This window comes from Furipterus horrens, unplaced genomic scaffold (assembly GCF_987537825.1).
Source record: "Furipterus horrens unplaced genomic scaffold, mFurHor1.1.pri manual_scaffold_3, whole genome shotgun sequence".
Classification (NCBI taxonomy): domain Eukaryota; kingdom Metazoa; phylum Chordata; class Mammalia; order Chiroptera; family Furipteridae; genus Furipterus; species Furipterus horrens.
In genome coordinates, this window is record NW_028327173.1 from 57,276,230 (window position 1) to 57,289,106 (window position 12,877).

Consider the following 12,877-nt stretch of genomic DNA (forward strand, 5'->3'; position numbering starts at 1 on the left):
GTGAGATACTTAACAATTTCATAGACATTCAATGTGGGTTGGGGGGAGAGTGAGACTTAGAATTGAGGACATACAATACATTGCTGTCTGCTGTTGCTCTTGTCTGAAGCTTTCTCCCCACCGCAGTGGGACCAGGAGACCCGAGGTACTGCTGTGCTGTTGGGTGGGAGAGCTGTTGCTGGGTGGGAGAGGCAGGCCCTGACTGTGCTCCCTCTGCTGCAGGGCATCATCCTGGAGCTGCTGAGGGAGGCCATGGTGACCAGCCTGGGCCACACCCAGGGCTTCCTGATTGAGGGCTATCCTCGGGAAGTGAAGCAAGAAGAGTTTGGACGTAAGGTGAGTGTTACTTTGGGGATTATCCCAGAAGAAGCACATGGGATTTCATTGAGGTTGGGAGAAAAATTCAAAAGTGCCTTCCCAATTACATGAATCAAAACTTTCAGTTACAAATGGCAGAAACTCAACACCACCCTGGCTGGTGTGGCTCAGTGGATTGAGCACCTGCCTGTGAACCAAAGGGTCACCGTTCAATTCCCAGCCAGGGCACATGCCTGGGTGGCAGGCCAGGTCCCCGGTTGGGGATGTGTGAGAGGCAACTGATGTTTCTCTCCCTTTCTTTCTCTCTGCCCTCCCCTCTCTCTAAAAATAAGTAAACATGGTAAAAAAAAAAAAAAAAAAAAAAAAAAAACTCAACACCAGGTAGCAAAAATATAAGAAAAAAGAGTGGTGATGGTGGCGTTATCAGCTTGAGTAACTGACCCGTACAGGAGTGGTTCACACTTGGTTGGACGTATATATTAAAATTTGTCCATCAACTGTCTGACTTTTCCTAGCTCTTAGATTGACTTTCCCAGGCTTATCTACCACCATCTCCGTTACCTCACAGAAAAGTGCTTCTGTTCGCCAGAGGGTCCAACGAAGGGGCCCAGGGCTGAGTTTTTCATTATCCTGGATTCCGAGGTCACGGCCCCTCTCTGAACCAGTCACTGCAGCCGGGGGAAGGTGGGCGGCCCGTGGTAGAACACCCACGAATACACTGGTGCAGACTGGAGCACGGGGGCAGGGAGGGAAACGGCACCACACCGGAACCGCACAGACTGAGAAAGGGAAGGGGAGTTCCCAGAGGGAAAATAGGAATGTCCTTAGAAGAAGGCAGGGGAATGGACGCTGGACAGGCAGAATCAGATACATGCACCATGGCGACCTCCCACCATCACAGCCGCCCCATGTCCCACCCTCTTCACCCGGAGAGGCCGCGCACGGGGAGCAGCCGTAGGTGAAAACCATCGTAGCGATCATTCATTACACCCCCTCTGGGCTAGGTCCTGTGCTACACACTTTACATACATTACCCCTAACTTTACAAAGTCCAGTCAAGAGGGAGACAATTGTTCCCATTTACTTAACAAAAAATCCAGAGCCTACAAGAATTGCCATTTATGTAACTATCTCTGTAAACTAGTTTTAATATTTTCATATGTATCATTTATTATATATATTTTAATAGCCTTTTAAAATAGATAGAGGAAGTATTTTCTTCCTATTAAAGGAGGTGAATTAAGCCCAAACAGATTCCATGACTTGCCCATAGTCACACAGCTGGTAAGTGGCAACTGCTGATAAGACCAGGACTTAGGGGCCCATCTCCATCCGTTCCAACTCTGCAATGTTAGTTAAGGTGAACTGTATTTGTATGTGCCCGGGAAAGAGGAGGAGGCTGTTTTACCTCCTTCAGAGCCTCTGCTTTATTTAACTTCTTTAGACGGCATCTAAATATTTAGAGAGAGAGGAAAGTTGCTCACCTTCCCCTAACTATAGAGTCAAAGAAAAAAAAATTCCCTGGCTTAGTTGGCAAGAATGGGCCCTGACCCCAACAGGCTGTCCCTCAGCTCCAGGGCCCCCATCGAGTGGGGCTCGGGGGGAGGAAGAAACTTGTGTGGCAGAGCCTGTAACTACACTGTTACAACCGTAACTGGGCAACAAACTGAAAAAAATAAAAACTTTTTAACTGAATCTCTACAGCCATTAAACAACTCCTTATTTGCTGCTTCCCGCAGTCCCTGGCGACCACCATCTACTTTCTGTCTCTGAATCTGACTACTCAAGTCTCTCAAATAAGTGGAATCAGACAGTTTTTATCTTTTTGTAACTGACTTATTTCATCAGCATAATGTTCTCGAGGTTCATTCATGTTGTAAGAATGGGGCAGAGAGGAAACCTAACTAGAACTTTGGAGTGACAAAGAGTTAATTTAACCACATGGCAACCGGACAGTTCAACCAATGCTGAAATTCATGATACCATTTCAAAAAACGTACAAGTACGTCCCTTCATTACTGAACTGATGAACTTCATGTGGGATATCTACCAAAACAGCCTTTTACATACTGCGGGGAGGAGTTTGCAGAGATCAAGCATGATATTAATTTGTTGCTGGGAACAGTACATTTAGAAGATTCTAATATCGATTAGGCTTGTGTGCAAGACGACACATACAACCCTCTAAAACAAGCTCTTGTTTTAAACTAGACCCGAAGAACAAAAGATGCTACAAACACAGAATGAGCTGTTATTGATTTATTTATGCCCTACTGGGACCCCCAGCATTTGTACAACCCCCTCCAAATTACAGGCACGTAATTAATTTGAAGTTTGGCAAAGACAAATACAGACATCTGCTTTTAATATTTCTTATACACTCATCAAGTATACGACTATGTTTGAAGCCCATGCGGGCCTGTGATTGGTTTTAACCAGTCTATGGACATCTCACCAGCCTTTCCATGTCACGGATGCTGATGTGCCAGATGCATGGGACCATCTGTTGCCAAACAAAAATCCAGTACAGGCTGACACTTCTGCATACTCGTGGCTGAGTTCCCTGAGATGCAAGATCCTTTGAGGATTTGCTTGGCTTACTGTCCATGACATCACTAAAGGCCAAATGCAAACTGCAGTGATGTCCACAGTTCAGGACTAAGCCTGTATGTGATTTCTCTATTATCTTCCTATCTTGTATTCCCAAGGCTGTTTTTTTCCCTCCATTGAATTGATCTGTGCCTTCTGTATTCAACATGATATATTAGGGGAGGGCAGGGCGTCGCCGGGGCTGTGTGTATATGAGAGACAGACAGAGACAGAAGGAATACGAAGGAGAAGCTGGGGTTTCTAACCACCATCTCTCCCACCCCAGTTGAGAAACCCTGGTTTTAGTGCCTGTCTTCAGAGCCTGGCTTTATAACTCACTGGCAAGCCATTGGACTTAATATAGTTCAATTTCCTCTTCTATAAAATGGAGGTTGAAAGTAGATACCTCAGTGCTTACTGGGAAGATTGGATGGAATCATTGAAAAGTGCCTTACACATTTATAAGCCTGTATATGGTGTTCAACAAATTGTTACAGCTTTATTTTCAAAATTATTAGTATTTTGTGACTATGGAAATAAACATTATATAGCTATGAGGCAATTCAGAAAAGTATAAAATAAAAAAATAACCAATCACCAGAGATAACACCTCTTCACATTTTGATGTATGTTCTTCCACCATTTGTTCTACCTGTTTTTATATAGTTATAATCATATAGAATACATAACAAACAGAATAATAGCTGTTATTTTGTGAGCACTTAAAATGTGCTGGGTACTGAACTAGAAGCTTTACGTGTCATTTTATGAATCTTTACAATCCTATTGAGTAGGTATTATTATCCCCACCTTATAGATTCTTATCATATTGAGGAGGGGTGTGTGCTTAGCCTAGCTCCCTAGTGTGAAATTGAAAAGCTTTTCTGTATTAAGCCAACGTTTTACTCAGCAACAGCGAAACTAAACACATGCTAACAGAAGTAAAGTGCACTTGCTCTTGGCTTTTCCCTCCCAGGAGCCCCTTAGCTGAAATTCTGCTCTTAGCCCGAATATGAAGATAATTTTTCTGGATGTGTGAATGATGACATTCCTGTCCCTCAGCTTGGCTACTCTTAATTGTCTTATATAATTTTTCATCTACAGAATCAGTGATTCTGTTTATAAATGTATTCTAAGCTTCAGAATGAGCTCTTAGCAAAAAAAAAAAAAAAAGAAGAAGAAGAAGAAAAAGAAGCTTGTGAGCCTGGCCATAGGTTGGTGTGTTGTAGTTGTTTAAAATTGTGGGAAGCCTTGGAGACGCCTCGGGATTTTCCACTTGAGATTTGCTTCTCTCTTCCTCTGACTCTTGGTTCTTCGCAGAACTTTGAACTGGGTAATGACAGTGTGTGGGCAGAAGTTATGACGGCAATGGGATGATGTCATTATTATTAGGGCTGTGTATCCAGGAATGCCGGAATGACCCAGATACCCCTCCTCTAGTGAGGTTCCCCAAAGGGACCTGCCTCAGGGTGAGAGCAAATGGGAACTGGGGATGCCGCTTCACTGTTAGCCAGGAGCCGGTGCCCCAGTGCAGGGCCTGGTGCGTGTGCTGGAGTGCTGACTTAGGCTAAAAGCACAGGTGGGCCTCTGGCTCTTTCTAAACCCAAATTGAAGCCCTAGCCAGGTAGCTCAGTTGATTGGAGCTTCGTCCCAATACGTCAAGGTTGTGGGTTTGATCCTGGTCAGGGCACATAAAAGAATCAACCAATGAATGCATAAATAAGTGGAACAACAAATCTCTCTCTCTCTCTCTCTCTCTCTCTCTCTCCCTCAAATAACTAAAAGGAAATATAAAAAATAAATAACCCCAAATTGACCATCAGGGGCTTTTACAGTTTAAATGGATGAATATATTGCCAGGCCCACATTAAATAATATTAGCTCACGTTTACGTTGTACTTAAAATGGGCCAGGTATTTGACTTGTATTAACTCATTTCATCCTCACAATCATACTATTGTGGGAGAAACTATTATTATTTTATTTAAAAATGAGGAAATGGAGGCACCCAGAGAGGACAAGAAAGCTGTTGTTCTCAATGAGAGGGTTTCCGGACAGCATGATGCCCCTGCCCGCTGGTAAACACCGTCTAGCTGGTGTCCTCCCTTAATCAGAAGAAAACTAAAGTGAGGGTCAGAGGAGGGCAGGGTCAATGCCCCCTCCTGCTCAACCTGCTGGAATCACCAAGGCAGAGCCATTAGCCCAAGTCAGTGAAGCCAACATCCTCATCATGGAAGCTGCTCTCAGCCGAGGCAAGTGCGGAGCCCAACTAGATCCCAAGGGCCAGCTTCCACACAAAATAAAACGGCCTCCGACACCAGCCTCTTCCTACACCCTGCCCTCCTCTCCTGGCTCCACTCGTCCCACCAGTCAAGCCTGAGCCCTCCCCCCACCCCATTCTGAAAGCTCTGGTGCCCTCCACTAGGGTAAAGTCACCAAGCTTGGGAGTTACACACAGCTGGCTCAGGACTATCACTAACTAGTCAGTCCTCTGTGATGCTGGGCAAGTTAACCTCTGTGAACCTCCATTTCTTCATCCTTAAAGTAGAGATGGTACCTCCTAGCTGGGTGCTGAGGGGGCTAACGGATGAGTGGTTGTTAAGCCCTTATCTGCTGAAATGTTGCTGATGGTATCTCAGCCACACCTGTGCTCTAATAGAGGTCCCTTGAATACCCAAAGGTCAGGGAGGACCCAGTGCTACTGTGACAGAATTCCAGGGACACCAGCAGGGCGATGTCGGGGGCAGGGACTTGTCCCCTAGTCTGGGGTTCATTCAGACAAGGGCAGAGTTCTCTGCTCTCCCACTTAGGTGATGCTAGAGGCTAAGCACCGCCCAGTGGAAAAGAGGCAGAGCTGGGAGCTGGGAGCTACTCCAAAAGACTTTCAATATATCAAAGTGTTTTGAAAAGTAATTAAATGGTTATTTCATTTGAATATTTCAAAAAATTTTTAGGTATTAAAAATATCAGTGGTAAGAGCCACTTCCAAATGGAATGACTGCTCACTAGCTTTTTTATGTAGGAAGGGAGTGCTGATCCCAGAAGCGACAGGTTAGTACAAACCCCCATAGTCTCAACACAAGCCAATGGCTTGGTAGAGCAGGTTGACAAGCAATTATTGCGTGAAGAAACACCTGGAGATCCTCTTAAACAGCAGCCTGAGGCAGGAGGCCCGAGACTGTGCGTGAGATTGCATTTCTAACAAGCTCCCCGATGATGCCCATGCTGCTGATCTAAGAGCCACAATTTTGAGAGTCAATGTGGGAAGCAAATCTACTTCTGTCTCCTATGCTTATTTTGGTCCAGAGGGTCATTTACTGCCAGCTGCTGCTCAGATACACATGATCTCTATTTGTACCTGAGTGAGTCCCTGATAATCTCCTCTGTCCCCACAAACGACCTGAAAACACCCCCACAACTGGAAAAATCACCTAGTTTTCTCACTCAGCCCCACCCATAAATTGCTCCAGGGAGTCGAACTCTGTAACTGAACCCTAGGCTGCCTCCCAAGCTCGCCCTCTGCTGGTGGACATGAGTCATTTTTTTCCTAAACTTTCACCCAGCCTTTTTTGCAGAAGTTTCATGACATATTCCAGAGGTTTATTTCTGTCGTCTAGATTTTGTAAAACTTTTCCACTCTGTTCCTTAAAGTAAATCCATGTGATGGAGGGGATAAATATTTGGTCAACACATACCATTCTGTGTGTCACCTAAATTCTCCCCATGCTGACTTTGTCCCCCTCCCTCCCAGGCACTGTCTGCAGGGGGTGGCAAGCCTCTACCTGTTACTCACAGCCTAATCACTGCAAGAGCAGGAGGAAGCAACAGTTTCCTCTGATCCAGGGTTGGGGTTGGTAGTAGAGGCAACACAGACACAAACGTCAGGAGCAAAGAACATTTCAGAGAACCATGGGGAGATGGGGAGATTCATGCTACCAATTATATCGTCATTATTCATTCATGAAAACATTTTTAAATAATCTACCTACTATATGCAAGGCTTGGGACCAGGAGCTGAGCACTTCTAACCCCTGCACACAAAGACTGTAACCTAATAAGAAGAATAAGCATATAGCTAATATTTACTGAATCTGCACAATCAGACAGTGGCTCAGACTGAGCATGCATGTCTGGAGCCAGGGCTCAGATGTCTAGAACAGATAAGGGCTGAACGGGCATCTCTGTCCATGTGGCCTCTGACCACATGGCTGGGTTGTGCTTCCTCACCTCTTAGCAGTCAGAAGGGCTGGACATCTTGGGTGGCAGCTGACCAGGCCGAAACTGCAACATTTCTTATGATCTTGCATCTAAAAGTGTATCACATTATTTCCACTATATCCTGTTGGTCAACACAGTGACAGGTCGGCCGAGATTCAAGGTACGGCCTCTGTGTCTCAATGGGGGAAGAACAGTTGATGAAGACCATCTCGAAGACAAGTCACCACACCAGGATTTGACCCTAAGCAGCCTGCCTCCAACTGTTGTGTGCTCAGCCATTCTGCTGCACTAACTCCCACATAACACACACACAGCCACACTGTGCTGCTGCTATAGGACAGCGTGGTGGTACAGAGGAGGAAGCGATTAGCTCTGCCACAGTGGGGCAGAGGAGGCTTCTGAGAGAAAACACACGCGCGCACACCCTCCCTTAGTGTGAACAGACTGAGACTGCATTGGGTCGCATTTTATATAATCCCTGAATTATGGGACGAGATGTGACAAAGGCCAGAGACAACTCTGAGGCATCAGGTGGGAACCACTGACCTGGATAAGCCATGAAGTCCAGTCCCGGCTCTGCCCTGATGCAGTTCTAGGACCTTGAAAAGAGCCAGAAGGCCAGGGAAGGGAAGAGCTAGGGGCCCCAGGCCTTCCCAGAGCATCCCAGAAAGGAATCTCTGACCGTGCTGTGCTCCCTGCCCCCAGATAGGAGACCCGCACTTGGTGATCTGCCTGGACTGCTCGGCAGACACCATGGCCGGCCGCCTTCTCCAGAGGAGCCAGAGCGGCCCGTGCACCGATGGCGCCGCCACCATCGCCAAGCGCCTGGAAGCCTACTACCGCGCGGCCATCCCGGTGCTCGCCTACTACGAGTCAAAAACACAGCTGCAGAAGGTGAGCCACTTCCCTTCCTTCCGAATGAGCCAGTTCCCCATTCTTCTTCTTTTTTTTATTTTTTATTTTTTTTAAGAAAAGAAAATAACAGGACTTTTTGGTTAAGGTATCTGGGAATTAGAACTGCACAATTTAGGCCAAAATATGGGTCCCTTACTCTCTTCACTTCTGTTATCAATCAAAATTAAATATTTTTCACCATATGGACCGTGAAGTCTGCTCATACAGTTTCCACAGCTGCCATTATAATTGCTGAAAACAACTCCTTTTTCCAAAAAGAGTGTGAGAAAGATGTGAATGGAGAGAGGGAGGGAGGCATGGATGAGGCATCAGCTCTGTCTTCTAGACCTGAGCTGAACAAGATTATCTAAAAGCTCTCTTCTAGATCTAATATTCAATGACTTTGAATTTCTAGATTTTTACACAATTCGTAATTGGCACTCGTCTCCTTTGCCTCAATTTCTTGCAATAACTGTAATTGAAAGAAGCAGTATATGGGGCCAGGAGAGCAGGTAATTAGGTAAAAGAATGAAGATACTGTGGGAAATGGGTCGTGTCCACTTACCAGTGCCAAGTCACCACTAATTTCATGAATTTGGGGAAACTGTACAACCCCTATTCATTCACTCATTTAATAAACATGTATCAAGCACCTCCTGTGGGCATCCATTGCCCAGTGGTTTGGGTGCAGCTAATAAGATGTGTTCTTGCCTCCAAGAGCTTAGAGCTTTAGGAGGGGACATAGACAAACCTGTGATCACAGCACCAAGTTATTTACCAGGGCCCTTTAACCAAGTCTAAGTGGAAAGGAAAGGCATTGCGGGAAGTCACTTAGGTTGATCCTCGAGGTGGGGGATGATGTAAGGAGAGCAGGCACTCCCCATGGAAGGGTCCCCCTGTGAAAGGTCAGGAGGGACAATGAACTCTGCTTGGCTGTGAAATAAAGTGCCAAGGACAAGAGGGACAAGAGAAGTAGCCAGCTGGCAAGCAAGGACCAGATCAAGGTGAACCTTATGTAGGAGCAAATAACTGCTGTAGATGATGGGAACTACAGGAGTTTCCATTTAGAAAGCTCACTCCATCAGCCTTGTAGAGAGCGGATCCCAGGAAGGCAAGACTAGGAGACCACCAGAAGGCTAGAACAGTATTCCAGGAGCAAAGTCCTGAGGCCCCAAAGCACAGCAGGAAAGTGAGCATCTACTTTCTGCTATTCACAGTAAGTTCATAAGAGACATCAACTCATATAGAAGATACTTGTCTCTGAGACAGCTGCAGTTATCACTCCCTTGGGGGAAGATTGTGAATTCTCCATTTTCCAGTATCTAAGAACTTAACCCTGGGTCTAGACGTCTGAAAGGTGTGCCTTTATTTAACACAGACATGTCAGATATGTGGCAGATGTTGCTAATCTGCCATTGCACTCTTTCCTACAGTGCCCAGATGTGGCCTCAGAATGCTTCTTAGCACAGCTCCCCAAACAGCTACTACCAAAAGGACTCGGTGTGCAAGGGGAGACCTCTTTGCTGTGCTCTGTGTAACCTCCGGTTGCCGTATAACACAAAGACTTGGGTCTTTAACAAAAACAAAACAAAAAGTGCAGCATACAAGAGCAAGGGCTGAAGAGTTCAGGGTTGTCAAGGCCTTTCCAAGATTAGCGATTCCCACACTTTGTGCAGCCTGGAACATATACAGAAATTATTCAGACAGAAGGAAAGTTCTCCCACTTTGAAGATTTATAGAGGTGAGACGAACCCTGAATAATTCAGAGTTTAACCACTTTCAGAGTCAGAAAATCCCTCTGCTTTTTTTCTTGCATTTTTCTAACCTAAATTCTACACTCTTGCAAATGATGGGCACATGAATACAGAGTTGACTGAGTTCTCAGACCCATCTGAGTTCCGGAGTCCTTAGAAATATCTAAGTTAGTGGAAAAGGAAGTTTCCAGTTCCATTTGGCTCATCTCTTCAGCTTCCCCTGTATTTTGGTGATGAGGGACATTTTGGTGATGAGGTAACATTTATGATCCACTTTGCAAATGTTTCTGACTCTGGTGCAAAACGGGCTCCAGCCCTTGGGACTCCCAAAGGACCTCCTGAGGAGGCAGCTCTACCCCATTGCCTCTGCCTGGGCCTGTCCTCCACCAACGCAGCTGCAGAGATTTAAATTAAAAAAAAAAAAGAGCAAAACCTTCCTCGCTACCTAGCATAGCAAAAGGAAGGGTGGAGTGTGGAACCCAGGGAGGTGAGAATTGTTAGCAGTTCTCTGTGGGGTGTGCCAGCAGCTCAGGAGAGGGGCGGGCTTGTTTCCCAGTGGACAAAGGGAAAGCTGCTGTCTCTTCCTGCTTTCTGGCCTCTGGGCTCCTGTCCAGTGTTCTTGCAACAGCTTAATCTCCCCCTGAATTCCAAGTGACAATCTGTGTCTTTGTTCCTGTGATGCTCTTTGGAGTGTTAGCACTTCCTCCCTGTCTCATTGGTTTACTGAGCCCAAAACAGTGCAGTTCACCATCATGGTGGGCTCTCGGATCATTGAAGGACTTTTCTTAAAACTAGATGGGGCCAGTGAATGCAATTCAAGACAAAAGTGGGACAGATCAGTAATTCAGTAAGACTGACGTAGGAATTAGAGCCAGCCCAGAAGGAGAGTACCCTCCACAAGCACTTTGCTCGGGCCTCCATGTTGCCCAGGTCTGCTCGTGGTGAATCCATCAGCTGACACCTCGGCCCGATGACAGCCCCTTTGGCCACAAGCTAGCCCCAAAAAAAGTGCAATTAAATTTCAAACAAAGGTAATTTAAAAAAGCAAAGCAGAATGTATGCAGCCATTGCCTTATTCTTTATGTCTTTAATATGCCATCATCATACAGTAACATTAGAACTTCTTTTAACATAAACCAAGGGGCAGAGGCCTATGTGATACCAATGGATCTCCTGAGTTGGGGAAGCCTTTCTTCCCCCCACCAAAATGAAAGAACTTATTATTGAAAAAATAATTGAAATGTAGCATGTCAGGATGACTGGCCAAAGAGTCCCTGGCAGAGAAAATACAGGCCCGGGCAGCAGAAAGCCTGGGCATGGTGGTGTGGATAAGCTTTGTGCATGTGGGTGAGTCATTTCACTGCTTAACCTCTCAGCTCTTCATCCTGAAAGAAAATGGTTGGATTGACATAACTTACTGGGGCTGGTCACACTATGATTCTCAGGGAAAAAATATGTTATTTTCTTGTCATAAAACTGACATGTACTAGTTTTAGAAACTTTAGGAAACTAGGTCATGCCACCACTCAGAGGCAACCATTCTGGAGTATTTCCTCCAAAAATGTTTTGCTCTGAATTTTCAAAACATGATTGTGACCATAGATATATTAATTCGGATTCCTTCATTGTAGGCGACAGGCACCAACTCCAACCAGCCTAACCTGAAACACAGAACTGAATTATAAAGTTATGCAGTCCAAGACTGAAGCGCAGCAGCCCAGGGAGAGCTGTGGGACAGGCTCCCCTCTGCTTTTCCCACGTGTCTTCTCTTTCTCTCTGTCATCCAGGTTTTTGTCTTTGGCCCAGAAGCCAGAATATGGCCGCTCTGCGACTCCCATGTTCACGTGTTACCACAAAAGTTCCAAATTCTAGAAATTTTCTGATTAGTATTGCTTTGTTTAGGATCTTCTCTCTTGTCATTTAAGCTAGGGCCAGACACAGAGGTCACATGGGGCTTTTTCATTTGTTCTGTGGATATGTTTTTGAGCACAAACTACATGTCAGGTGCTATTCTCGGTGCTGGGGACAGAGCAGTAAACAAGGCAGGAAAGCTGCCCCCTGAAAAGAGAACAACAGTAGGGAAGGAAGTAAAATCATTTCCAATAGGATAATCTCTGTGTGTAAAACAAAATAGAGTTGCTGAGAGTGGGTATTTTGGGTGGTTGTTTGGAAAGTCTCTGAAGGGGTTGCATTTGAATTAAGACCCAACTGCTATAAAGTGGTGTCCTAGGACTCTTTCCTTGGAATTGGGTGAGGGACAAGAAATTCCCAGAAGAGAAAAGCTTGTTGTGAACTTGGGAGGAATCCAGAAATAGCTATCTTAAGTTGCATATATAAAGTTGTATAAATTGATCTTTAAAACCTCTCTTTTTGCTAAATATAAAAGTGACAACTACTTTTTTAAAAGAAACAAACCTGAAAATTTAGAAGTATAAAGATAAAAAATTATCCAAAATTCTTGCATCCAAAGATAACCACTCATGAACATGTTTTGATATATATTCTTACATTTGTGTTTCTCCATTTTGTATATATGTGCTGCTCATGATATAATTAGTCTAGAAACAGCTCAGGCCATCGATGAAGAGTGCCTGATAACAGATGATGTCAGTCCCTGCTTTACTTACTAGTATTAACCATTAAATTAATGAAAAGAGAGGCCAGTGACTCATTAAGCGTGCATTTTACACATGCAGAAAATCAAATTCTTTGGCAACTCTGCTTTTGAAAGAGAGAAAGTATGTTGTTCAGCAATTCTTCTGCTGCAGTGTCCCAAGTTTGTAAATAGTTAAGCCATTTTTAGTAAGTCCTGAAACATAACAGCACCGTCATTGTTCTGGGCGGTCATCTAACCTGACAGGAGACTTCTGTGAACTGAGGGAGAGCAGTGCAGTTCTTGGTACTACCATGAAAGGCAGGGAAGCAGAAGGCACTATAAGCCCTGGCCACGTGGCTCTGTTGTTTGGAATATCGATCGTCCTGTACACCAAAAGGTTGTGGGTTCGATCCCTAGTCAGGGCACTTACCTAGGTTTTGGGTTTGATCCCAGGTAGGGGCATGTACCAGAGAAAACTGATTGATGTTTCTCTCTCACATCAATATAT

General features: G+C 45.1%; 1 protein-coding gene across 1 annotated transcript in view; it reads left to right on the top strand.

Moving 5' to 3' along the window:
- Positions 1-12,877, top strand: part of AK5 (adenylate kinase 5) — a 197,097-nt gene that overhangs the window by 175,132 nt on the left and 9,088 nt on the right. The window contains exons 12-13 of the mRNA XM_090269636.1: positions 223-336; positions 7,831-8,019. Of these exons, the coding sequence (XP_090125762.1) occupies positions 223-336; positions 7,831-8,019 (303 nt within the window). The remainder of the gene's footprint in view (positions 1-222; positions 337-7,830; positions 8,020-12,877) is intronic.